The sequence below is a fragment of the Pelecanus crispus genome, chromosome Z, assembly GCF_030463565.1.
Source record: "Pelecanus crispus isolate bPelCri1 chromosome Z, bPelCri1.pri, whole genome shotgun sequence".
Classification (NCBI taxonomy): domain Eukaryota; kingdom Metazoa; phylum Chordata; class Aves; order Pelecaniformes; family Pelecanidae; genus Pelecanus; species Pelecanus crispus.
Window position 1 is genome coordinate 62,335,588 of NC_134676.1, and position 27,751 is coordinate 62,363,338.

Consider the following 27,751-nt stretch of genomic DNA (forward strand, 5'->3'; position numbering starts at 1 on the left):
TACTAGGTTCTACTAGCTTTGGAGTGGACTGAGCTCCACAAATTTGTTGTGAGTTTTTCTGTAGCCATTTGAGACAAGAGAATTTGCTGAAAGGTATCTCAGCTGTAACTTCTTTTCCTCCTAACAAGTTATTACATGGTACTTCCTTTAACAGTAGAGTTATATAGTCAATGTTAAGATGCTTGTACTTAAAGAAACTTCATGGCTGGGTAATGTTTCATTTTTAATAACTCAGACTTGCATCATCTTTGGTAATGTAAGAGTTTTTTCTTTACCAAAATGTATTGTTCAGTTTATGGGTTGCTTTTGATTTATTTTTTGATTTATTTTTGGAGTCTTGAGTTCATGTTATTCAGCAATGACTGGAGAGAATTTCATATTGTTGGGATGATAACAGCTTTTGGACAATTTTACTTCTTCATTGATTTTCTCAGCAGCTGGGAAATGTGTGGGCTTGGTAGCTTCTAGTACTGCTTAATATGCAATACTGTATTTGTTTCATATACCACTGGACTTGTCTTCAAAATTATACAGCAAGCTATTTTAAGAACCATTTCATTCATGAAGACTTAGATTGTTTATAATTCTTGAGTACTGGCTTTAGTACAAGAGCACTGGTGAGATCTTTGACCTGTTGGAATTTTCTGCCTTTGTTCAATTAGATTATATTAGGTTATTATATTTGTACGTGTCATTAACTTTATTAAAAGGGAGACTAAAAGCGGTGTTCTGGGTTTTTAAGGCTTACTTTGGTAATCAGCTTCTCCAGACATCTCTGAAGATAAATATAAATCCTGATCTTTTAAGAAACTAGTAAGAAACCCCCAATCAGTATTCTAAAGAGCATTATTTGGGAGGTATGTGCTTCTAGTTTGTGTAGGACAGTATTTATTTATTGTATAATATAGATTTATTATTGCTTTCTAAAAGCTATTCTTCTAATTGATAAAAAAATTAACTACTTAAAATATTACCTGTCATATATAAACAGAAGCTAAAATGTCTGTAGCAGCAACAATGTCCTTCATGTATGCATGGAAAGTAACATGTATAGAAGAGATGTGACATAAAATTGCCATTCAGGCATTTATGATTAGTTATTAGAGTTACCAAAAAATAAAAATTATTTTTGAAATGCCAAACAAATTATTCTCCCTCTTCTCCCCTCATCTTCCCAAAATTACCAAGATAGCCACTGAAATTGTCAGAGTCCTTAATATTTTTTCTTATAAACATTTTGTATATTTGTAAGTTAAGAGATCTCTAGAAAAATCTTATTTGCAGGCTTAAGTTATGCTAGCTAGTTGCTGTGAAAAAGCAATTTAGCAAAGCAGATGGTTTTAAAATGTTGATTGTGATTGCATAATGAATACATTTGTAATAACCTTTAAAGCAGTCTTGCAAATAATTAATTTTACTTTTTTTTTTTATCTAAATGACTTTGAAATATTAACTAAAAAGAACTACTGCCCAGAAAAATGAGACTATTGGAACCTGTTAGTATTATGAACTCTGATAATCATATAGGTTGCTATAAGTTACTCTCTTTGTAATATTCTTCCTCTTTTTCTTGCTACTTTATAATGAAATGTTGGCTAAGGTGGTTTGATACAGTTTGTTGCAAAGGTGGTATTTGATGGAGTTTTTTTCTGATATCTTCTGATCTAAAAATATGAATACTGCATTATTTTGTAACTTAATACAGTAACTTTTTAGTTATCTGTTGTGATATATTTTAAATACTCAGTTTATCCTAAGAAAGACAGGAGACGTTAAAGTGAGAATTGCTAATGAATTTCAGCAAAAGAAATGCCATATGTTGAGATTTGCCAAATGCTTGATGTTAGTCTAGAGCCTTGAGTTCGTATTGTCATATGGACTTGACTAAACTGAATGAAAAGTAATGTAGTAAAGGTGGGATACTAGTCTTAAAATCGTTCAATGAGGGTTGCTGCATATTTGAGACTGTGAATGCAGTCTGTAGACTTCACCACAGGAATTTTCTAATGTAGATAAGCCTCTGTCAGGGATGGTTTCCAATATGAGGAACAGCAGAACTTTGTGTAAAAGTATGGTTTATATTACTGTGTAAGAAAGCATGTAACTTTTCTGTGATGCCACATCAATCTAAAAAATTGAGCTTTTTACTCATATTTTCTGGGTTAATTTATTCATTTTTCTTTGCTCTGTGCCTGTTTTCCCAGCGGCTTTTTTGTGCTTTATCCTGCTTTGTTGACCTTAAGACTGAAGAAAGGGAAGTAATTATGAGGAGCTGCTTTGATATTCAGAACAGGAAAAGAACAATTTGCTGGTGTCTCTTAAGGCTACACAGGGCACTAAGGAGTCTTCATAACAGCTCATTTTAGCAAGTTGAGATGATGATCAGAGAGACTGCCTGGAATACTGCTAGCATTATCTGTAAGTGGGCCAGAGTCCAGACTGATAACCTGGGACAAATGGATGCTGGATTTTGATGAGGCATGGAGAAGATTATCAGGAAAATGGTGAAAGGGTTGTCAAAACCTGCTTCCATGTAATCTCCCATGTAATAAAAAAAAAAAAAAAAATTGCAGGAGTCCCCTTAAACATTGAATGTTTTTTTCTCTTCCTAAGTTTAGGGGAAAAAACTAATCAAAATCAAATGTAATCTGTAAGATGCAAAGATCAATCCCACGCCACAAAATTCTTTCTTCTCCTTCTGTATGTTAATTTCAATTTACTTGAATTCTGGCTTGCCCTGAAAGGAGAATTTAATTTAGAGGTAGGAACTTTGTATGTTTGTGAACTGTGTTTTCTAGAGTGGGGCATTTTGAAGATAGATGTGTAATCTTGTGATGCAGTTACCACTTCATGCAACTATTTCAACAGTTTGTCTTGTAGAACCTTCAAAGGTCCTTCTGTCCCTCGAGCAAAAAGAGTTTGCACAGGTTGTCAAGATAAGCACTGTCATCATGCTTACACCATCTCCCTCTGGAAGGATTTGTCTAATTCACAGTAGATGCAAACGTCTTTATAACTTCCAACAGTTGATTCAAGGTAGTAGAAGGAAGCTTATAGTCACATTTTTTGTGACCTACTCCTTTTAGCTGTTGGACTGTTTAATCGCAAGCTGATAGCCTACTTTCTGTTTCAGGTTTCTACATATTTAAACATTTTTGTAATCAACATAGTTAAAATTACATCCCCAGAAATATTTTGAAAGAATTTTCTTTTTCCTAAGTCAGGCATTCGGAAATAGGCAATTCAAGAATCTGGCTTGTCTGTTGAGTCTTAATTTAGCTTCCTCTAGCATATATATTATGATAATACAATACATTATAAGTATATTATATGTTACGTTATATTATTATATTATAAAAACTAGATCTCTTCTGTTCCAGATTCTTACCTCATACAGTTCTGAACAGTTTTCCAGGAGTTGTTTCTCATCTCCAAATCCATTCTGTGGCTGTAGGCCTTATTTAGTCTGTTCTATCAGCGATCTGCTGTGAGTGTGATTCCCACACCCCATCCACAGTGGGCATATCTGGACATTTTTCACTCTAATACTAAATGCATTGTCGACATTTCTCTGGAGTACTAATGTTCATTCCTGATACCACCATAGAATTCGTGTTTGATAATGGATACATGGTTGCAAAAAAAGCAGCCCTCTACTTAACTGGACACAGAGTTTGTGTTCCTTGTTTTATTTAGGCTCATGCTGACATACATCAGAGTAGATTCGCTGAAGACTTGCAGGTGGAAACAGGTTGAGCTATGCTTGTACATATAAACAGCTATGAAAACATCCAGTAATCTAATAGTATGGGAGGGCTGTCTGAATTAGGTTTCAACTATGTATGTTCAGCTTATATCTAGACATACATAGCTAGCTTTCAAGGTGGAGTTCAGCCAAGGTTGTAAAATCCATCTTTGCAATTGGATAAGGTAATCTGTTCAGATTTGTACTGAATCATTTGGGATGCAAATTGCCTATGCCATTGATGCAGAAACAATTCAGAGGTGACAGGTTTTATTAGCTTGGGTGCAGCACTCCTTGATTTCAGCTACACTGGCTCCCAGGCACATTCAGAAAGAGTGTAGCCATTTCAGTAGTGCCTGTAACAGGATCTGATAAGACATTCTTAACCCAAGCTCTGGGGTTACTCCTGCACCCTGTTCATGCTATCTTACCTGCAGTTGTTTTTGGTCCAGCTTGGCTTACTCACTCCATCTCTTCTGAAATTAAGGTGACACCATTGCTACTTTCTGTATGTTACAGCACTTTTTACTTCCACAGGGCATATTAGGTCAGAATAATTTGTAAATAAAGCCCAGTATTCTGCCTGACCTAGTAAGCCCTCTTTTTGGCCTTTGTTGGAACAGAGGGCTACGCAGCATAAAGTGGAGAAATACCTACAGATCCAGTATAGCTGGTGCTGAGGTAGAGCTGGTACAACCTGCTAAATCTTAACTGACTTTTGTAGAATTACCATATTTTCTGTATGTAGTGATACTTTAGGCTATAGGACCAAGTCACAGACGACGCCATATATTTCTGTTGTTAGCTGCACTGAAGCCAACAAGCCCATTTATAACCAAAGTCTCAGTGCAGAGACTGAGGTATGTGTAATTTATTTGTTGGTATGAAGTACAATATCCATATTATGTGAGCTTTTCTGCTAAATGAATTATCATCTTGAATAAAGGAGAGCTGATGCTAAGAGTAGCTGAAGTACCTGTATGCTGTGGCTTACCTGAGCCTAAGGTTAGCCCTCCTGTCTCTGAGGTGCAGCTGGTTTCATACACAGGCCTGGAATGCTGAACAATGCTGAAAAAGTTGTTAACTTTTAGTTCCATGTTATGTGATTCATCTGCTGTGTTTTCTACTTTGTATGGTGGGTTTTTTTCCTATTTCCTCTTCTGGAGGCAGTGAGATCTCTATAGAGATCATTCAGGTTTTTTCCAGTTGGTTCTCTTCAGAGATCCCTTAAAACAAGGGAGAACACAGCAGGGCATAAGCAATCTGGGAGGTTCCTGGAATGCGTTGATGGTAAATTCCTTCTCCAAGTGATAGAGGACTCAACGAAGAAAGGTGCTGGGCTGGACCTTGTTCTCCCCAGCAAGGAGGGGCTCATGGGGAATGTGAAGTTCAAGGGCAGCCTTGGCTGCAGTGACCATGAAATGGTAGAGTTCAAGATCCTTAGGACACCGGGGAGGGCACGCAGCAAGCTCAATACCCTGGAGTTCAGGAGAGCAGACATTGGCCTCTTCAGGGATCTGCTTGGTAGAGTACCATGTGATAAATCCCTGGAGGGAAGAAGGGCCCAAGAAAGCTGGTTAATACCCCAGCATCACCTCCTCCAAGCTCAGGAGCGATGCATCCCAACAAGTCAGGCAAAAACACCAGGAGGCCTGCATGGATGAACAAGGAACTCCTGAACAAACACAAACACAGTAAGGAAGCCTACAGACAGTGGAAGCAAGGACATGTAGCCTGGGAGGAATACACAGAAATTGTCTGAGCAGCCAGGGATCAGGTTAGGAAAGCTAAAGCCGTGATAGTATTAAATCTGGCCAGGGACATCAAGGGCAACAAGAAAAGCTTTTATAGGTACGTCGGTGATAAAAGGAAGACTAGGGAAAATGTGGGCCCTCTGCAGAAGGAAACGGGAGACCTGGTTACCTGGGATATGGAGAAGGCTGAGGTACTTGACTTTTTTGCCCCAGTCTTCACTGGCCGGTGCTCAAGCCACACCACCCACGTTGCAGAAGGCAAAGGCAGGGACTGGGAGAATGAAGAACCACCCACTGTAGGAGAAGATCAGGTTTGAGACCATTTAAGGAGCCTGAAGGTCCATGGGACCTGATGAGATGCATCTGCGGGTCCTAAGGGAACTGGTGGATGAAGTTGCTCAGCCACTATCATTCATATCTGAGAAGTTGTGGCAGTCCAGTGAAGTTCCCACTGACTGGAAAAGGGGAAACGTTAACACCCATTTTTAAAAAGGGGAGAAAGGAAGATCCAGGGAACTACAGGCCAGTCAGTCTCACGTCTGTGCCTGCCAAGGTCATGGAGCAGATCCCCCACTGGAAACTACACTAAGGCACATGGAAAATAAAGAGGTGGTTGGTGACAGCCAACTTGGCTTCACTAAGGGCCAATCGTGCCTGACAAACTTGATGGCCTTCTATGACAGGGTTACAGTGTTGATGGATAAAGGAAGAGCAACTGACGTCATCTACCTGGACTTGTGCAAAGCATCTGACACTGTCCCGCACGCCATCCTTGTCTCTAAATTGGAGAGACGTGGATTTGATGGATGGACCGCTCCATGGATAAGGAATTGGCTGGCTGGCTGCACTCAAAGAGTTGCAGTCAATGGCCCAAGGTCCAAGTGAAGACCAGTGACAAGTGGCATTCCTCAGGGGTCGGTTTTGGGACCGGCACTGTTTAACATCTTTGTTGGAGACATGGACAGTGGGATTGAGTGCACCCTCCGCAAGTTTGCTGACAACACCAAGCTGTGTGGTGCAGTCGGCACGCTGGAGGGAAGGGATGCCATCCAGAGGGACCTTGACAGGCTTGAGAGGCGGGCCTGTTCAAACTGTATGAACTTCAACAGGGCCACGTGCAAGGTCCTGCACATGGGTCAGGGCAATCCCAGGCACAAATACAGGCTGGGTGGAGAATGGATTGAGAGCAGTCCTGAGGAGAAGGACTTGGGGATGTTGGGTGATGAGAAGCTCAACATGACCCAGCAATCTGCGCTTGTAGCCCAGAAAGCCAACCGTATCCTGGACTGCCTCAAAGGAAGTGTGGCCAGCAGGTCGAGGGAGGTGATTCTCCCCCTCTACTCTGCTCTCGTGCGACCCCACATGGAGTACTGTGTTCAGTTCTGGGGTCCCCAGCATAAGAAGGACATGGACCTGTTGGAGCGAGTCCAGAGGAGGGCCACAAAGATGATCAGAGGGCTGAGGCACCTCTCCTATGAAGACAGGCCGACAGAGTTGGGGTTGTTCAGCGTGGAGGAGAGAAGGCTCTGGGGAGATCTTACCGCAGCCTTCCAGTGCCTGAAGGGGGCCTACAAGAAAGCTGGAGCGGGACTTTCTACAAGGGCATGTAGTGATAGGACAAGGGTTAATGGCTTTAAACTGAAAGCGGGTAGATTTAGATTAGATATAAGGAAGAAATTTTTTACTGTGAGGGTGGTGAGGTAGTGGAACAGGTTGCCCAGAGAAGCTGTGGATGCCCCCTCCCTGGAAGTGTTCAAGGCCAGGTTGGATGGGGCTTTGAGCAACCTGGTCTAGTAGAAGGTGACCCTGCCCATGGTGGGGGGAGTTGGAACTAAATGATCTTTAAGGTCCCTTCCAACCCCAACCATTCTGTGATTCTATGAAAACTTCATTAATGTTTTGTATGATCTGCCCCATTAGTTGTATTGTGCATCCTCAGTAGCTGACTTTTGTCAGCAAATTTCAGATCTGTGTCCTATCTTGCAGTCACATCCTGAATCTTTACTGCACACTGTCAAAAATCAATCCAACAAAAAAAAAAAATGGTCAGTCAAATTCTAGACAAATTCAAATTAGAGATAAGGTGCAGATTTTTAACAGTGATAGTGACTGTCTGGCTTTATTTCCATTCTTTTTTTCTCTGGAAAATAGGCTTTAGTCAAATAAGTTGTCTGACTCAATACCCAGCTGTTCCTAAAGACACCTTCTGTCTACCCTGCAGTTTCTCTTCACACATATATGACCCCTGTCTGTTTCTCTAGTTTTTGTCTCTCTCACTTTATCCTTTTCTCTTGCACTCAACTAAGCTTCCAGCTTCCATTTTAATTTGTCTCAGCTTCTCTGCAACCTGCTGTGCTTCTGCCTCTGCTACTTCTCTCTTGTTTGGCACATCACCCTATGAACCAGACACCCCCCGTGGATTCCTTCTCTCCATATATGTCCAACTTCACCCTCTCCCCCCAACCCTCATGTAGTACACACACACATGCACACATAAAGACCGCATTTCTTCTTCCTCCCTTCCCCTCTTCTTAGTCTTGCACATTCACGTGTGCCACTGCCTTCCCATTTGCTGCATCGTTTCCAGCTGCAAGGATATTAAGAGAAGAGGGGGAACAGTCAGACTCCTTTGTTGGGGCATAGGTGGTGGTGATTAAAAATTCCTTTTGGTGCAGAGCTTCTCTATTTGATAAAACAAGACCAAAGCCCCACTATACAGTCTTCTTTTATTGTAACATTTGAGACGAGAGTTTGATTTTTATCTTTTCCAATATTTTAGGCTTTGATGGTACTATATTTTGTATCAAGATTGTACAAAAATAAATCAGCAAGTAGATGAAACTAGAAAATCTGTTTGAAAAATGAATGAAAACAACCAAACATAAAAAACGAGTAGTGTTTTGGTAGCTGCAAGAACTTCTGTATGCATCTTGTTTCTATAGGTTTTTTTGTTGGTATTCCTTCACATTATTATTTTTGCTTTACCTAGAACAGCTTCTGAGTAAAAATATTTAGTATTTAATGTCTCTGAATTTAAAAAATGTTCATTGTTTTTCTTTAGATTAAAAAAACCCCGTTCTTCACGTATGTTCTCTTTCACAGGGGCTATCACTACTTTCTAATCTGGAATCCTTTACAAGGCTAGTGATTACTGTTTGTGAATCATAATCCAATTATAGGAATTAATGAAAAAAAACTGAATGAAAGAATTCCTGGGTGAAGATGATTTTCCTTTTAGTTAATTTCTGAAGTAGTTTGTTATCTACTCACTCATAGTCCTATATCCTTATAGCCACAATACCAAAACATAAAAGTCCAAGTAGTCTGGGCAGGACTATTTTGTGTAGCACAGAGGACAAGGGATGCTGGCTATTGATGTTTCTCTATGATTTCTGGTTTCTTCATGACAGATGCCATTTGGGATTAAGTAGTTAATGTGGTAGGATCATTGGTTTCACACTCTAGCTTATTTGATCCACCTTAAATCTAAGGCAATGTTGCTGACTATTGTAATATTTTTCCTCATTTTTAATATAATATGTCTGTAGTCTGTCATCCCATTAAAAGGAAGTGAAATGTCAATATAATGTTTTGTAATCTTCTTTGCATCTTCATTTTATTGTAGTGTAGTTATTTCAATCTAATGAGTCATCTCCATTGTGGTCTCATCACAGGTCTTCTGCTAAAAAGTCATCCACATCGCAGTCCTGGTGCAAGCAACATCTTCTCTGTGCTTACCTATTTGTTGCTGTTAATCATGTCCTTGGCTTTCAATGCACGCCATTCTTTTAACTCCTGTTTTTTTCTTTCATCTTTTGTTTTCATATACATGCGTATCCATTCATACTTTATTACTGCCATTGTTAATATAACTATGACAAAACTTTGCATGATTATAGCAACTTCTGTATGTGTTGCTTAACAGGAAAAATAAAGTTTTAACTGGATTTCACAATAATACTCTGTAGGCAGTTGAAAAACCTTGGGTTTATCTACAGTTTCATTACTACTTATGTAAAATTTTAAAAAAGTGAAAGTACTGCATTACACACAAGTGATCCATTAGTTGAAAAGTGAAGGCACACTATTTTAAGGAAAATGAGTACTTCAGCATTTCTAAACCCTTAACATTTTTAATGGTTTGTCAAATAGTTGCTTACTTTCTTAAAAAACTATCTTCTAGAATTGCTACAGATGCATGTTTACTATTTTAAACTAATAGTTGTAAGTAGCTGTGTTTGGGTTTGATTTGTTGATAATGTATATGGGATTAAGATACTGGGCAATAAAGAAACTCTAAATTTCTTACATTAGTCAAAAGACTGACCATATGAATCCTCAAATTTATAAACACAGGTACAGATAAAGGTCATTTCAATAATATTACAATAGCTTATAAAAAAATTATGAATATTGAATCATGGAGCTCCTCTGTGTTAGGTGGCCATTGAGTGGTATGGCCAGAAGCATGCTGCATCTGCATGATTAATGTGTGTATAAATGTAAGAAGAATTAAGTGGACTCTTTAAGCAAACTGCTACTTAACAAGGCTGTTTAATAAAGGAAATTATCCCATTTTATTAAAGCTTATATGCAAATAATAATTTATGTAATTCCATGCCATTCTTGATAATTGCTATTATGTTAACATATTTATTAATATTTGTATAATTATTATTTCTAACATTATTAAAATGGTACAATACTATATAGAGATATATAAATAATGGATGTCTATATATCTAGATATCAATAAGTGAGAGATATCCCACCATAATTTCAAAACTATATTTTAGATGTGTTCAATATCAATACTGGCTATCAGTATAATGCCAACAGTGCCTGGAACAAGTATGTGGGTACCTTTTTGGACACCAGCTCAGGAGAACACTGAAGTGTGCACTCATAGTTGATTATAAATGCCATTAAAGTCACAGATTGCCATAATGAAATATTTTGTAAACGGATTTAACATGTTTCATTGCTGTTCCCTGTAATTTGATTTATTCTCATAGATCACAGATAGGTTTTTTTCTCTTGCAAAACATTAGCTTACTTTTGTGTGTGCTATTAAGTGAACTGTTATATTGCCATAAAATACTACTTAACATGCAGCATAAAGTTTACGCTATGAAGTACGGCCAACACTAGGAGATGCTGATATGTGGTATTTTCACTCTCTTAAAATTTCTACATATAATGAGAAATAGTTCACATTCACAGTGAAATACATGAAGGGCTGGTTTTAGGAATCCAATTATAGCAGGCTGCTCTCATAGAGCTTCTGCGCTTATGCACTACATTTTGTCATCTACTTAGTAAAATAATTCTACTGTAGTAGGCAGACACTCAAGTACTGTTATTTATCCTCCTGTAAACCCAAAACAGGCAGCCGATTTCTGCTTGGTGATAATACTATAATAGTCTAATTATTTCTGTACTACGTACAGTGGTTGGAGCAGACCTCATTTCGTGGTAGTGTTGTATGCCATTAACTGGAATAACAGGTAGCCGTGTAGAATACAATGGAAGTTCCACATATAAGAGAAAGCATTACTTACTGTTATGTAGTCTAGTTTTGTTTCAGTTGTTTCATAGTCTAATTGGTGTGTTTATTTCATTTTTGTCAACAACTATTCTATTGGAGATAATGCTCTGACACGTGTGCTGCAAATAGTGAATTAGGGCTTTTTATATTTAAACTTGTTTTAAGAAGCACATAAAGATATTACGTAGCTACAGTTCTGTGCTGAAGCGTTTGTAGTGAAATCTTCTTAACTTGGCTTTGAAAGTACTCATGTGGATGCTTTCCTGTGAAGATGAATCGCTGGAACATTAGCCGCAGTAGACAGTAAAAGTCAGAATTTACTAGTGAGAGTACTTCTGTTAGTTAAAGGACAGACACTTCAGCCTATGTTGGTATCACAATGATGAGGATAATCAGATTTAACCTAAAATGACATATCTTGTACAGAATGAGATGTATATCACTTTGCTCTTTTATTTTGTCTGCAGCTAACAGTGCTTTCAAATCAGTATTGAACAGAGTATTTAAAAGAGATTTTTGTCATCTCTGGGCAAGGACAGATACAAGAAAACAGAACAGCTAGTGAAAACATACCTTTGATGGCTTTTTTCACTATTGAGACTCTGAGACAGATTAAGATAATTTTATTAAAACTGTGTTTTAGTGATAGGCATAAAATACACCGTATACAACTTGAGGTATGCTGTGCTGGTTTTGCTCAAAACTCTAGAATTTCATACAGTACATGCCAAACACTGAAAGTCAGCAAATCTAAAGCACTTTCTGATGGCATGATTGCATTGGGAAGTTACAGGCTTGTACTCTGTGAGTTTGACATATTCTCATGTAAAGAACTGAGCAGCTTTTAATCCTGTTCAGAAGTGAACTGATGAGAATTAGGATCTTAATCTGATAACCTGAGCATATTAGAAACAAATTCATAACATATTATTTCTAATTTTTTTAATGGATATGCTTAGCTTTTCTTTTGATACCTTGTTATTTTTAGTAGCTTGTTATTTGAGAACAAATTTTTTTACTGTAGATTGTGGAGAGCAGTAACTCATTTGTACAGAGACTTTACATGAATTGTGAGGAGTGTAAATTTAGACTCACACTGATGTTGTTCTAACACTTTTTATAAATAGACCTTTCTTACTTAGGACTTGTTCCTTCATTTTTAGTATGACTGTGTGAGAAGGCATCTTTTTTTTTCGTATATCAAACTGAGCTTATCTGGTCTTTACAGTTCTTCCTGCAGTAAGTTGTTAAAAATTCTCAAGTCTTCAATATTGGAACATTGGTTGATTGAGAATAGGGTTTTTTTAGGATGGTGTTACATGTTTTTTTCTGTAAGCTTCCTTGATTTACTGTTCTCATTCAAGTAATGCCACAATTTCTCTAGATTGGAAGACTTTCACATTCATAAAGGCATATAATCATACTTACTAATTAAAAGATTATTCCTATGTACAGAGCAGTGAGTTCTCAGTGTATAAACAAAATAATTTTCATCAGCTTGTTTGTATGTGTTGGAAGGGGGAATTACTAAAAAATTATTGTTAACTGTCTTCTGTAACCAGAATAATCCTGTTTACATGTGTAAGAAATGGCACATATTTCAATGGAGTGTTTATCTTCCTTCTCTCTGGCAATACCTACTTTTTGCCAGTTACCAGACTACATCAGATTAAAGGAAGGGTGATCATTACCCAGTCTGCTTTGCAATAGTATTCTGTTCTTTTAATATTTCACTAGAATTTAAAATTCAGTATCCCAAGATTCACCCTGTCAGACTTTGGAGATGTAATGTGTGTAATTATCGTTTGTTAAACAGAGGGTATTTCAAATTGGCTTTAGAGTCAAGGGCATCCAGTCAGCTCTTGATTTTCCATCTGTGTGCTACCCAGCCTGCGAGTAAAGGGCACTGTGGGCATCGTGCATGCCAGCAGCACTATTGGTGTACACAGGATGTAATATTTGCTTGCTAACCTGAGGGGTGCTGACTGGCCCAACATGAGATCATTTGCTGTGTTGTGAGTAAAAAAGATGACTCACCTTTGCTTCCATCCATACACTTTAACAATGTGTTAAAAAAAAAAAAAAAAAAGTTGAACATGAGCCATCAATGTGTTCTTGCTGCAAAGAAAGTGAATGGTATCCTGGGCTGCATCAGAAGTGTTGCCAGCAGATTGAGGGAGGTGATCCTTCCCCTGGAGTACTGTCTCCAGTGCTGGTCTCCCCAGTACAAGAGAGACATGGACATATTGGAGAGAGTCCAGCAAAGGGCAATGAAGATGATGAAGGGACTGGAGCAGCTTTCATATGAGGAAAAGCTGAGAGAGCTGGGACTGTTCAATGTGGAGAAGAGAAGGCTCAGGGGGATCTTATCAATGTACATAAATATCTGAAGGGAGGGTGCAAAGGGGATGGAGCTAAGTTCTTTTCAGTGGTGCCCAGTGACAAGACCAGAGACAATGGGCACACACAGAGGTTGAGTGAACCTCAGGAAGCACTTTTTCCCTGTGTGGATGACCAAGGACCTGGCACAGGTTGCCCAGAGAGAGGTGGTGGAGTCTCCGTCCTTGGAGACAGGCAAAAGCCATCTGGACACGGACCTGGGCAGCCGGCTCCAGGTGACCCTGCTTGAGCAAGGAGCTGGACCAGATGACTCCATAGGTGCCTGCTAACCTCAACTATTATATGTGAAAATAGAGTGTTTTCTGGCTTTACTACAGTATTACTGAATCAAGCAAAATGGAAGCAGTGGTTTTATCTATAGTTTATCAGGTGTTTATTTTCTGGGAGTTTTTATTAAGGGGCTGCCTATATATAAACGATCATATCCAGATTGTTTGCCCCAAAAGAAACCTGATCCCAGGCTAAATGAATAAACAAAGTAGTTGGCAGTTAAGGTGCTAATCAATTTTACAATTACTCCAACTGTAATATTTGAAGGATATTGCAGTTACATTTCATAACAGCAGACTTTTTTTTTAATATTCTTTTATTTCATTTCTTACAGTATGAAATATAAATAGAAATGGCCTCCTAAGAAAATCCCATACGAAACTTTTAAAATATGGTGTCTTTTCACCTTTCTAGGAAAGGCGGTATATGAAACTGTGTTACAGTGCGATTCTTGCAAGAGAGAATCACTATAGTCAATTCAGTGCAAAGTGAAAAGACACAGACTGGAGCAATGACCAGCTGCGCACTGGCAAATAAATAGTATAATGTGGAAAGCTCCACTATGACTTTTTGTCTTTGCCTGGAACAATAAAATATATTTTAGAAAAAATCTCTAATACAGTTACATGAATCGGAACATAGCATTGCAGTGTTTGTATAATGTCTCCCCTGCTTATCTTTGTCCTAAATCAGTTTTTCAGAAACTTTTTTTGCAAACACAAATTCCTTTTTGGAAATCCTCCATGCTAACCCCTTCCCCTCCTCAGACAAGAGGACAGCAACTTTGTTCCTCCAAGGCAGAAGACTGTGAAGTCACAGTAATAGTTGTTTGTCTTCAATTGCCGGTTTCAAATATGCAGTGAACATTGCACAAGAAATAAAACACTTTGTTACCCCTCCAAACACATCTGTGTAGAATTTGAGAAACACCACTGCAAAGGATCAATTAAAAATCAATTACTCTCGTGTAACTAATGGGAACTAATGTCTTTATTCACAATTTTTATAAAAAACCCCAGTGTCTCACTGTCCATCTGTCTGTTTTTCTAGGAGGTGATTTCCTGTCCTTTTTAAGAAAAAAGAAGGATGAGCTAAAAACCAAACAGTTGGTGAAATTTTCATTAGATGCAGCTTCTGGTATGGCATATCTTGAATCTAAAAATTGTATACATAGGTAAGGAAGATGTTTTTTCTCACTATTGTAATTTTGATCATTGGAAATGCTAGCTGTTTAAGTGTATATGGTGCTTATTATCAACAGGAGTGATCCCTACAATTTGAAAAAAAGACTACACTTTTCTGAAAGGAGGTGATTATTGCTTGTCTAATTCAAAACTGTTGTGTTCATTTGGGTAAAGATAAGTACTACATTATTTGATCTGTATAGTTTGTTGCTATTAATATAAGTTAATAGTGTTTTTCACCACAATAATTTGCATTATAAGGAGCATAATTCATACAGTGACAATGAATCATGGCAAAAAGCAATCTGTGAAGCTTATATCCTGTCCGAAATTTACTGATACTTGCAAGGCGAACAAAGAAGTCAAGTTACATTTAAAGTGTGTTTCAGAAAAATCCACAGGTTTCTCAGATAATAAAGGGATAAAAACTAGAATTCTGTATATTGAAATATTAATTGGCTGGACTGCTTTCTCTAAAATATGGAAGATTACGGGCATTATGCTTTTGTGCTTATTTCTGTTCCTACCATTCCTTTTTGTTGTTTCTTCTCCAGTTTGACTCTGCCGTGGAGCTGCTTATACTTAGCGTGTATCAAAGGGAGTGTACTTAATTTCCACCTATTTTTCTCTCAGACTGTCACAGTATATACCCTGCTTAAATGATATGGCTGAAATATGAGACATAAACATGATGATAATCCACTTTACAGAAGAATTATGAAGAACAAGTTTTCATTTGTAGTACTGACGACTTGCACTTTCCATTGTAGAGCATTTGTAGGTGAACTGTGTACCACTTCACTTACATAATCAGCCTGTTTCATATTTAGCACCATTCTGATGAATGCCGTTACTGGAGACCTGAGTGGCATTTCTCTTAGATTTTTATCCACAGGGAATTGTTCACTTGCAATTGTGCAGGTGAAGAAGTAGATTTAGCTTTAAAAACATTGTTCCAATGAAAGTAAGCTTAACACCTATTTATAAAATCTTACAGTATTATTGCAAGTGTCATTTTTATATTTTTTCTCTTTTTGGTTTTTGACTTGCTTTAAGGAAGCTTAAATAGAATGTTAATCTTATGCTGTTTCTAAAATTTGGAAAATTATTCTGAATCACAAGTTAATTGAAACAATTCTGCAAGATCTTGATATATAAGAAACACTGAAAGAAAAAACCCTAACTCACTGTATAAAAGTATGGAATATTCCTTTTGGGAAATCCCAAAAAAGTATTGTAAGCACCATGGCAAAAAATAGGATTAAGGTCCCAGCATTTTGTCATGGTAGAGTGTGTTTCAGCCTGGCTCTGTTTGCCAATAAAATAACATCATAAAAATCAGAGCAAGGAACAGTATTAGTGATTTACACTAGCCTCAGAAATGCTCTAGTGCTTAATAATTTCTGTAACTGTCAGATAAATGTTAAATCAGAAGTGCCTGTTTAGAACTCCAGTGTTCTTAGAAAATAAAACCAAGGGAAAAAGTAATAGCTGAATAACTAAAATTTATCAGAACTGTATTGTGTAATGCCTTAGTTGGTAATTCCAATTAATGAAAAAGAGTATGGTATGTATTCATTAAATTATAGTGTGATGCCTGCAAAATAAAAATAATTTTAGAAACAATTGGTTTTGGAGGAGTGCTATCCCCACCTCCCACCCTTTTTTTTTAAACTCTGCAAAAAGGGTATCCCTGCTCATCTATGTGGATTAGTACTGTTCTAACTACTATACATGACAATGGGGCTTCAGTGTATCTCTGAAAGACACACTGGCGGTTAGCAGTGCATAGGAAGAGCTTTTGTTACGGTCTGTTTACAGAGCTTGTAGTGATTCAGAGAATATATTTCAGAGAGAAGATGTATGTAGCATTGTCTTACCATATGAAGATTCATTGTTTCATTGTTTTCAGTTAGAATGCTGAATACAAATGTGTCATATAGATCTCAAATCAAGAAAAAGAGCTGTAATCCAATCTGGTTTGTTAGTGCCATAGACTTGCCAATGCACACTGCCTGGGTTACACATACTATGGTACAAGTAGGGAAAAAGTTCTTTCCCCCTGTTTTTAACTTTCAAATCTCAACAGAATTTGTTTATTATTATCACAAATTGTCACAGGAAATTATCAGAGCGAGCTACCACTTTCCTTAAAGACAGAAACAGTATTTTTAGTAAACCTGTCCTGAAAAGAAAAGAAGAAAACTACAGTTTAAAGTGCAAACAAGCAAGCAAACAGTATCTTTAGGAAAACTGCTTACTTTTATGAAACACTCAGGTTAATAAATCAAAATATGCATTTCCAGTACTATTTTATGAATCTTATTTTCTGGGATATTGAAGATCATTTTTGGTTTTCTGTTGTTGGCCATAATATGTGCTTCTTCTGAATTTGGTAGGTAAACATAATGCAAATTTCTGAATCAGGACAACAACCAACCACATTTAGTGATTTTAGCAGTAATGATACAGGCACTTCTGGGTAGGGGTTTTTTGAGTTACTAATACAGGTTAATTGGCAAATGCTTACTCTAGGAAAGTCGCTCATTAAGTTTTAAAATATGTTTTACCAAAGGCTAAACTGCATTTTAGCAGGATTAGCATGCATAAAAACTTTCTAGGTCTGTTCCCTGTTTGAGGAGTTTGAGCATTTATCCGGGATTTCTGGGCAGCCTAGGGGATGGCTGGAGATGCACTTGTCTAGAAACCCTGTCTGCCACAGAAGCACAGGGCATCTGTTGCTTGCTGGGTACTTTGAACCTGTTGCACACGAGTGGGTGCAACACTCTTGGTGCTGTGTTGCAAATATACTAAGCAAGGGAATGACTGGCTAGCAGGGAAAAGTCAAAATGTCTAGTGCTTTGTAAGCAAGCTCTTAGGTATTCAGGACTCTGAACCCCACTGGAGTTCCAGCCCCTCCTTACCACTGAAGGTGCAGCTATGTGACTCCATGGTCTGTACAAGGAATTTGGCAGCCCTTGTTCCCTCCTTTTTAGGTCAGGTAAGACAAATTAGCCATGGGTAAATTTCATGTTGAGACCATGTAGATTAGAATGGAGTAATTTAATTCATAGCAGGAAGAAGATTTAGCACTATGTAAAAAGAATAGTAATTTTTGAAAGAACAATAAGCTTGTTCTTTTTCGTCGGAAACTTCATCAACTGAAAGTGGTTCTCAGGTAAAAAAGAGGTAGGAAAATTAACTAGAGAGAAAACGGACTAAGCAGTGGAGTATTTATTTATTTTGTTTAAGTCGGTAGGCTTTGATTACTATTACTCAAGAAGGATCAGTAATGCATAACTAGAAATATTTTCTATTATGTAGGTTGCAGCAAAACAAAATTGTTTTGCTTTATGCAATTGTTCTTCTACAGTATTCTTTTTGTTGTTTCAAAGATCTGTTCAGAATCCTCACATGTTTTTTTGGTAGTTTAGGTGACCATAACTTAGTACCATGTACATTTGACTTGCTATTAATTGAAACTACAGGCTGCTCAGCAGTTTATTAAAATTATTTTTAATGCTGCTTTTTAGTTGTAGCTGCACTAGCTATACTTAGCCTTTATATTTTAAAATTCTACCTAAATCTGTACTGGCTTTCTGAAATTGCTATTTGAGTCATACTTTGACTTAGCTTTTCTGTAGTGGGGCCAATGCAACAACTGATCTGCTCTTTGTTTTCTATTTTTGTGTGTATTGTGGTTCCACCCTGGTCGGCAGCTAAGCACCACGCAGCCTTTCGTTTAGAAAGGGATGATGAAAAACCAGGGTCATGAGTTCATGCCCCACATTGGGCATCAAAAAGGTCTGTGGTAGTTTGACCCTGGCTGGAAGCCAAGTGCCCACCAAAGCCGCTCTATCACTTCCCTTCTCAACTGGACAGGGGAGACAAAAATTAATGAAAACACTTGTGGGTTGAGATAAGGACAGGGAGATCACTCACCAATTACTGTCACGGGCAAAACAGGCTCAACTGGGGGAAAATCAGTTTAATTTATTGCCAGTCAAAACTGGGTAGGAGAGAGGAGTGAGAACTTGTGTACAGTAATGAGAAATAAAACCAAATCTTAAAACAACTTCCCCCTACCCCTTCCTTCTTCCTGGGCTCAACTTCACTCCTGATTTTCTCTGCCTCCTTCCCCTGAGCAGCACAGGAGAAGGGAATGGGGGTTGCAGTCAGTTCATCACACATGTTCTCTGCCGCTCCTTCCTTCTCAGGGGAGGATTCCTCATGCTTTTCCCCTGTGCCAGCATGGAGTCCTACCCTTGGGAGACAGTCCTCCATGAACTTCTCCAACGTGGGTCCTTCCTATGGCTACAGTTCTTCATGAACTGCTTCAATGTGGGTCCTTTCCGTGGGGTGCAGTCCTTCAGGAGCAGACTGCTCTAGCGTGGGTCCCCCACGGGGTCACAAGTCCTGCCAGGAAACCTGCACCAGCATGGGCTCCTCTCTCCACAGGTCCTGCCAGGAGCCTGCTCCAGCACAGGCTTCCCACCGGGTCACAGACTCCTTCAGGTGCATCCACCTGCTCCGGTGTGGGGTCCTCCCCGGGCTGCAGGTGGATATCTGCTCCACCATCGACCTCCATGGGCTGCTGGGGGACAGCCTGCCTCACCATGGTCTTCACCAGGGGCTGCAGGGGAATCTCTGCTCTGGTGCCTGGAGCACCTCCTCCTCCTCCTGCACTGACCTTGGTGTCTGCAGAGTCACTCCTTGCTTCAGCTGAAGTTTGTGTCCCGGGTTTTGGTTTTTTTTTTTCCCTTCCTTAAATATGTTATCGCAGAGGTGCTACCACTGTTGCCAATTCACTTGGCCATGGCCAGCAGTGGGTCCGTCTTGGAGCGTGCTGGCACTGGCTCTATCAGACACAGGGGAATCTTCTAGCAGCTTCTCACAGAAGCCACCCCTGTAGCCTCCCCACTAGCAAAACCTTGCCACACAAACCCAAGACATTCCACCCCTCACCTCTGTGAATCACATATTTAAGAATTATCATTAAAATCAACATACATCACACAATCCACCCCTTGTCCCTTCACCACAGTTATAACAACCAAAATTCCCCATGATCATTCTGTTCTCTAACATTGTTCAGTCCATGTTTTACCCGTTACCTCTCTCAATTACTATCATTACCTGGAATTGCTCATGCCCCACGTTGGGTGCTAAAAAGGACTGTCGTGGTTCAACCCCAGTTGGCAAGTAAGCACCACACAGCCGCTTGCTCACCCTCCCCACCCCAGTGGGATGGGGGAGAGAATCGGAGGAAAAAAAGGAAAACCCATGGGTTGAGATAAAGGCAGGTTAATAGGACAGCAAAGGAAGAGAAAATAATAATAATAACAACAATAATAATAACAACAACAACAATAACAACAGAATATACAAAAGAAGCGATACACAATGTAATTGCTCACCTCCCACTGACCTATGCCTAGCCAGTTCCTGAGCAGCGACTGCTGCCCCCCAGCCAACTCCCCCCAGTTTATATACTGAGCATGACATCATATGGTATGGAATAGCCCTTTGGCAAGTTTGGGTCAGTTGTCCTGGCTGTGCCCCCTCCCAGCTTCTTGTGCACCTGGCAGAGCATGGGAAGCTGAAAAGTCCTTGACTAGCATAAGCAGTACTTAGCAACAACTAACACATCAGTTTGTTCCCAACATTCTTCTCCTACTAAATCCAGAACACAGCACTATGCCAGCTAGTAGGAAGAAAATTAATTCTATCCCAGCTGAAACCAGGACAGTATGTGCTATGCTGTTTCAGTAGGTGCAAATATAAAGTTAAAATTTGGCAGACTTAGAATGCTTAATGCATCTGAGTGATTATTTGATCTGCATTTTCATCTCCTGTGGTGTCCAGATATCACTTGTTCTTTGCTCTCTCTTTGTTCTGTTTAAAGAGCAGAAATGAGTGGGCTTAAAGGAAAAGCAAAAGCTGCATGAAAAGATGTTATTAAAAGAAATAACAAGAGTGGTTGAACTTTTGCAGAAGAATGTAGTCATTTTGTCTTCATTTAATTAACATGAGGTTGACGAATTGTTTCTTGCTTTTCATTGTTACCATATACTATTGTTTAGAAAGTTCCACTTTTTCTGTTAATTAGAAACACAAGATAAGGATGAAGATGTGATAATTTCAGTTGGTTCAATAAGCATTTATGAGTGGTCTTCTTTTCCAGTATTTGATTTGCATATGATGAATGCACTTGTCCATAATTTATGTTTAGTCTCCAAACCAATCCTATGGCAGAAGAGAAGCTGCAACTGCCTGATTCAGAGAATTTGGGCATATCTATTGTTTGTTTTATCTTCCCCTTTCTTTACTGCCATCATTTTGTAAAGAAGATAATTCAAATTATGGTAGGACTCAATTGGTAAAATATTTTAAGACTGAGAGAAGCAATTATGTGTAGCATTTCCTCTGTTTCTGTCATTTGATAGTCAGTGCAACCTTTCAAAGTCAAAGATACAGTTAGGTCTTGAAAATATTTCTGTGTGGAAAATTGTGTTGTAGTTTTATCTACAAGTAAGTAATATAGACATAATTGCAACTAGCAGAAATATTTTTCTTTTTTTCAGTTAGCTGAAAAAGGAGCTGTGCTCCTCAATAGTGTTCTGCACACATTTCACTGCTTTACTTGAGAAGTAGATTGATTTTTACCTTGTTTAAGAGCTTTTACAAATACATTAAGAACCAGTCTGCTTTTTTTTAAATAATTTAATGTGAACCTCATGAGGTTCATCAGCAAGGCCAAGTACAAGGTCCACACACCTGTGTCGGGGTAGTGCCCAGTATCAATACAGATGGGATATACGGATTGAGAGCAGCACCATGGAGAAGGACTTGGGGATATTGGTGGATGAAAGATTGGACATGAGCTGGCAATGTGTGCTCACAGCCCAGAAAACCAATGGTATCCTGGGCTGCATCAAAAGAAGCGTGGCCAGCAGGTCAAGGGAAGTGATTCTCCTGCTCTGCTCCACTCTTGTCAGATCCAACCTGGGGATCCAGCTCTGGGGTCCTCAGTACAAGACAGACATGGACCTGTTGGAGCAGGTCCAGAGGAGTCATGAAAATGATCAGAGGGTTGGGACACCTCTGCTATGAAGAAAGGCTGAGAGAGTTAGGGTTGTTCAGCCTGGGTCAGGGAGAAGGCTCAGGGAAGACCTCACTGTGGCCTTTCACTATATAAAGGGGACTTAAAAGAAAGAGAAAGACTTTTTTGCCTGTAGTGACAGGTAGCAGCAGGACAAGGGGCAGGAGGGTTGAACTAGATGATCTTTGAAGGTCCCTTCCAACCCAAACCATTCTGTGATTAAACAAATTTGAATATGCATTATTAGGAGACAGCTGTAATAAAAGTTAGAATCTTAAAAGTGATCAATTAATAAACATTCTCAGTGTCAGTTTTTCACTAAAGTTACCAGCAAGTAGCCTTGAACTATGCATCTGCCAAATGTAGCACAAAGTTGGTATTCGATTCAAATTACTTACTTTCAATACATGCACTATGTGTGTGAGAAGATATGGACTAACTGCATTCAAAGTATATTCCTTAGTCAAGTTTTCCTTTCAATCAACGCATTTATGTTCTGGAAGTCTCCCATATTCTGAATTAAAGAAGATGTGTTGGTTGGTAACATGATCATGTCCAGTGGTCCAGTTCTTCCATTTTTAGTCATATTACTACTGCTTCTTCTTGCCTTAGTTTTGTAGCCATTACAAATCCCACATTAAATTAAAAGTGGCTGGTTTAGCTTCATGCTATGAAATCCTGGCTCTGTGGATATTAGCTCAGGATTTCTGTAGTTTATATTAGATATGTACCATTTATATTAATTTCATATACATTGGTAGGAAAATACTTGCTTCCCTGTTACTAATCTAGTTTACCTGATGTACTCTGCTCCCAGAACTTTTTTTCCTCTTCAGGCTGGTAACTGCTAATGTAAAGAATTTTGGAAAGAGGTGTCATAACCATGAATGCCTTAAGAACTATACTATATAGTTAAGTTAATCTTTCCTTTCCTGTGAATCTTCCATTTCTCCCTGGGACAATAGTTCAGCTACCACAAAGAGGATGAACAGTGATCCTATTCAATTTAGTGCAGGTGCTGTTCAGTTTAGTGTGTCAGTAGAGATTCATGTCTCCTGGGAGTCAGAGAGTGATGGTTTAGCTCCAAAACTGAGCAGGTCTCCTTCCTAAGGAGAGGGAGGAACCTGCCTGCTTGATTTCTCTACCTAAATCCATAAGACAGGAGACAAATACTTGTCTGTGCCTGCTTTTGGCTGGCTTGAAGCAATTCAGTGCTCAGTGGAATGGCTTCTTTGGTTCTGTTCCAAAGTAGCTTATTCGCCTTGAGCACAACGTGTTTCTCTGAATACTGCATTTCGTCCTGGGCAATTGCAATACCTGAAACCGTTATTGTAGTTTCTGTAATTTTCTGTGCTGGTGATGACTTATGAAGAAAGGCTACATTTTGGTGGAATGATTTTGCCTTTCTATAAACTAGATGGACTTGTGAAGGTTTATTGTGCAAACATTAATTTGCCATTATTAATTAGCTTTTTATGTTTCATTCAGAACTGCATATATAAATTAAGTGACGATGCAAGATTCCATTTCTATGGCTTTCTTTCATAGAAAATGTTTAATCATTTATTACTGAATCAAAAAATTCTGTACTGTTGCATTAATAATAATAGTTGATCATGCTTCAACAAGTAAGTCTTTCAGAGAATTATTGTCAGTAGTACAGTTGAAACACCACAGAAATGTAATGAATAATCATAATTTCAAGCCTTATTTATAAGCTGATGTGTCTGCTTTGTATAAAATGATGTTTCAAAGCATGTTTTTTACAATATGAATATTAGAAATATTTCCATTTTATTTAAAGTTAAAACCACAAATGGGAACATCGATGAATAACTGTTACTTTCTGTAGGCCAGTTCATATAGGTGTGCTGTTAGTGTTTAAAAAAAAAAAAGCCACCAAAATTTATTCTGTCTTATCTATGAAATAATTTTTAGTCAAACCTTTAATTTAATTGGCACATTACAGTATCATATATTGAGCTTTTATTTCTTAATATGGATGTGCTTTATGCAACCTTCCATGTTGTCTCTTAACTAGTACGCTTTTTTCCACTAAAACCAGTATTTCCACTGACTTTATCAGATTATAAAGATACCATGAAATAGAATCATAGAATCACAGAATCGTTTAGGTTGGAAAGACCTTTAAGATCATCCAGTCCAACCATTAACCTAACACTACCAACTCCACCACTAAACCAATTAAGGGTAGAGAGTAATTTCATGTTTCCTGGCTTGGTGGCTGGATTATTTTTTAATGGAATTAAAAACTAGGAATCATTAAGGTTGGAAAGGATCTCTAAGATCATCAGTCCAACCATCAAACTAACACCACCATGCCCACTAAACCATGTCCCAGAGTGCCACATCTACCTGTTTTTTGAACACCTCCAGGGATGATGACTCCACCACATCTCTGGGCAGCCTGTTCCAATGCTTGAGCACTCCTTCCATGAAGAAATTTTTCCTAATATCCAATCTAAACCTCCCCTGATGCCACTTGAGCCCATTTCCTCTCATCCTATCACTAGGTACTTGGGAGAAGAGACCAACACCCACCTCACTACACCCTCCTTTCAGGTAGTTGTAGAGAGCGATAAGGTCTCCCCTCAGCCTCCTCTTCTCCAGGCTAAACAACCCCAGTTCCCTCAGCCACTCCTCATAAGACCTGTGCTCCAGACCCTTCACCAGCTTCATTGCCCTTCTCTGGACACGCTCCAGCACCTCAATGTCTTTCTTGTATTGAGGGGCCCAAAACTGGACACAGTATTCCAGGTGCAGCCTCACCAGCACTGAGTACAGGGGGACAATCACTTGCCTAGTCCTGCTGGTCACACTGTTCCTGATACAAGCCAGGATGCTGTTGGCCTTCTTGGCCACCTGGGCACACTGCTGGCTCATGTTCAGCTGGCTGTCTACCAACACGCCCAGGTCCTTTTCAGCCAGGCAGCTTCCCAGCCACTCTTCCCCAAGCCTGTAGCATTGCATGGGGTTGTTGTGACCCAAGTGCAGGACCTGGCACTTGGCCTTGTTGAACCTCATACAGTTGGCCCCAGCCCATCAGTCCAGCCTGTCCAGGTCCCTCTGCAGGGCCATCCTACCCTCCAGCAGATGGACACTCCCACCCAATTTGGTGTCATCTGCAAACTTACTGAGGGCATACTCAATCCCCTCATCCAGATCATTGATAAAGATGTTAAACAAGACTGGCCCTAAAACTGAGCCCTGGGGAACACCACTTGTGACCGGTCACCAACTGGATTTAAGTCCCTTCACCACAACTAATAATAGCAAATAATAATAGCACAAATAATAGCATTGCAGGTTTTACACAGGTTATTGATTATTTTTTAGTTGGTCTATTGGTCATAAGAGGTACTAATGGAAGAACCATTACAAATTCATAGTGTTTATTTGGACAAATGATCCAGATTGCAAGTATACAGGAAGACTGCAGAAGCCCTCCTTCTCCCAGCTCTGTTGTGGGTAGCTGAGAATCTGCCTGCTAACTCTTTCCAAAAATCGTAAGTTCAAAGAGCAGCTCTTGGGAGTCCTTATTGTTGCTAAGCAAATTAAGGAAGCTTGACTATTGCCAGAAGAGTGGCGCTGCTCCCTTCCCCACAATGCTTGGCACTCTGCTTCTAATGCAGGAAGGGAATGCTGTACCCATCTTAAGGCTGCGGTGTTTGCTGACACTCTGCTAATGCTGTACCAAGGCACTTGGAGTCTTCAGCCTGTCTCTGCGCTCCAAGGATGCAATGCTGTTGAGGTAGTCAGTCTGCACAAGATTCTTTTTTCATCAGTGGCTATTAAAACTGCGCTCCGTACCATAACATTTATCAATACCAATGTGTCAGTGCTTTCAAATGCTCCAGAAACTTATCTTTCATAGTTTTCACACTACTGTGTTTCTTCAAAATGTGGTATTTCCAACCCTAAAATAACTGATACAGTGCTCTTCAACTGCTGTCATCTAGAAGAGTCAGGTGAACACTGCTACGTTTCACTCTGCTTGCCATATAGGAATAGATTAGAGTATTATATGCCAGGTTTCATCTTTTAAAAATAGATTTTCAAGGGTTTTCAAGGGGTTATTTTCTGCAATTTATAGTCGTCTCCACTGTCACATTGGTAAACATGGTTTGATCCTAGAGAAATCCATTTATGATTAAAGTTGAATCAGTTCTGAATTGGTACTTCTGGTTGTCTGAAATCTTATTTGAGCACCATGATTATTTTTTTCTTTAATGAGCTTGTATGATTCTGATCTGAAAGTATTAAGGAAAAAACCAGGGGAAACATAAGTATCCAAGCCCATTAAATTAAATATTCTGAATATTGTATACTTTAAACTCATTATAATAAATTACAGAGATTATTGAATTCTAAGTATGCTGTAATGTAAGTGGATGTGAACTATGATGAAGAGCTGCTTCTGAATAAAAAGTGAGCTTCCTTCTAAACTATTAAGTGTTTCCCTAAGCTACTGAATTCTGGCATGGCTGAATAACTAAAGATTTAAAAAGGGAGAGGAATACAATTCTTCCTTGTGGACTCTGTATTTGTTGTAGAGGTTGATACTGCTTCCCCTTGTGTGGTTTATTTGAAATGCATACCACCCTCTATTAAAAGCAAATTAGCTATATCAGATTTAGCTTTGCCACAACTGCAGATGGCTTGTAGTTAGAGTGACAGATGCATGGATTAGGATGGTCAGAGTATGATACAAGAAATGCCTGAATACATTTTTGTTTACCATAAATCCCAACATACCATGCTATCTCGATAAGACCATGCTATCTTTCATACATTCCTGAATTATGCTCAGTGCAGTCCTGTTACCAGAGGAATAACTGGTCGCAGTACGTAGGAAATATATATTTGAATTGTGTCTTTTTGGTGTTATTGTGTTACATGAATAAGCTGTAGACTGCACATATCATTATATTAACTTAATGATTGGCACATTAATGATAGAACTGGAAGTTCTGGTGTCTTTTTTTTTTAAAAAAAAAAAAAACACATTACTTTGTTCAGCTCCTATTAGGACAGATTTTGTTTGCCATTGGGAATTTCCAGCACCAATTAGCTCTACCATTTGCTATTCTTCTTTTTAAACATTAAATTAAAAGGCATCTATTAATACAAGTGCAAAACAAAGTTGTTCTTTAACTGTGGTCCTTCTGAGGCTAATATTGATTACTAATAGTTCCCAGAGGCCAGTTTAGTATAGGATATTAGATTCTGCTGTTTCTCAGTTTGGAATGGCAAATTGAAGTTTCTTCATATTAAATAAATAAAGAGAAATTAACTTTTTCTTTACATGATTGAATTTTCTTTTGATAAGGCAGTTATAACATTTCATCTTATTTAATTGAAATTTCCTTTAGATTTCATCTTATATCTAACCAATACACAGTCTATGTATCAGCTGAATGGCATCAGGAGTCATCCAGTATGATCAAGCAAAAACAGTTCTTTATATTAATGTTTTGAAGTGTCTGTTAAAGGTTTCAATGAGGTTGATATTTTCATTTTACAATAAACTTTCCCTAGTGCTCCCTACTCAGCTTGCGCTTGAATATCATCCTTTATGTGTTCCCCGTAAGATGGGGAAAGTATCTGATTATTTCAGACCTCTGAGATTTCAGTATGTCACTCTTCCTAGGATGATGATTTAAAATGTCATGTGGAGTTGAACTAAAGATAGTAATAAACAAATTGTTTGTCATGTTATTTTGTAGT

At 38.7% G+C, this 27,751-nt stretch overlaps 1 protein-coding gene across 1 annotated transcript in view; it reads left to right on the forward strand.

Annotated features, from left to right (window-relative positions):
* The window catches only part of FER (FER tyrosine kinase), a 192,950-nt gene that overhangs the window by 134,891 nt on the left and 30,308 nt on the right, over window positions 1-27,751 (forward strand). Inside the window, exon 17 of the mRNA XM_075725939.1 lies at window positions 14,768-14,891. Coding sequence (XP_075582054.1) covers window positions 14,768-14,891 — 124 coding nt within the window. The remainder of the gene's footprint in view (window positions 1-14,767; window positions 14,892-27,751) is intronic.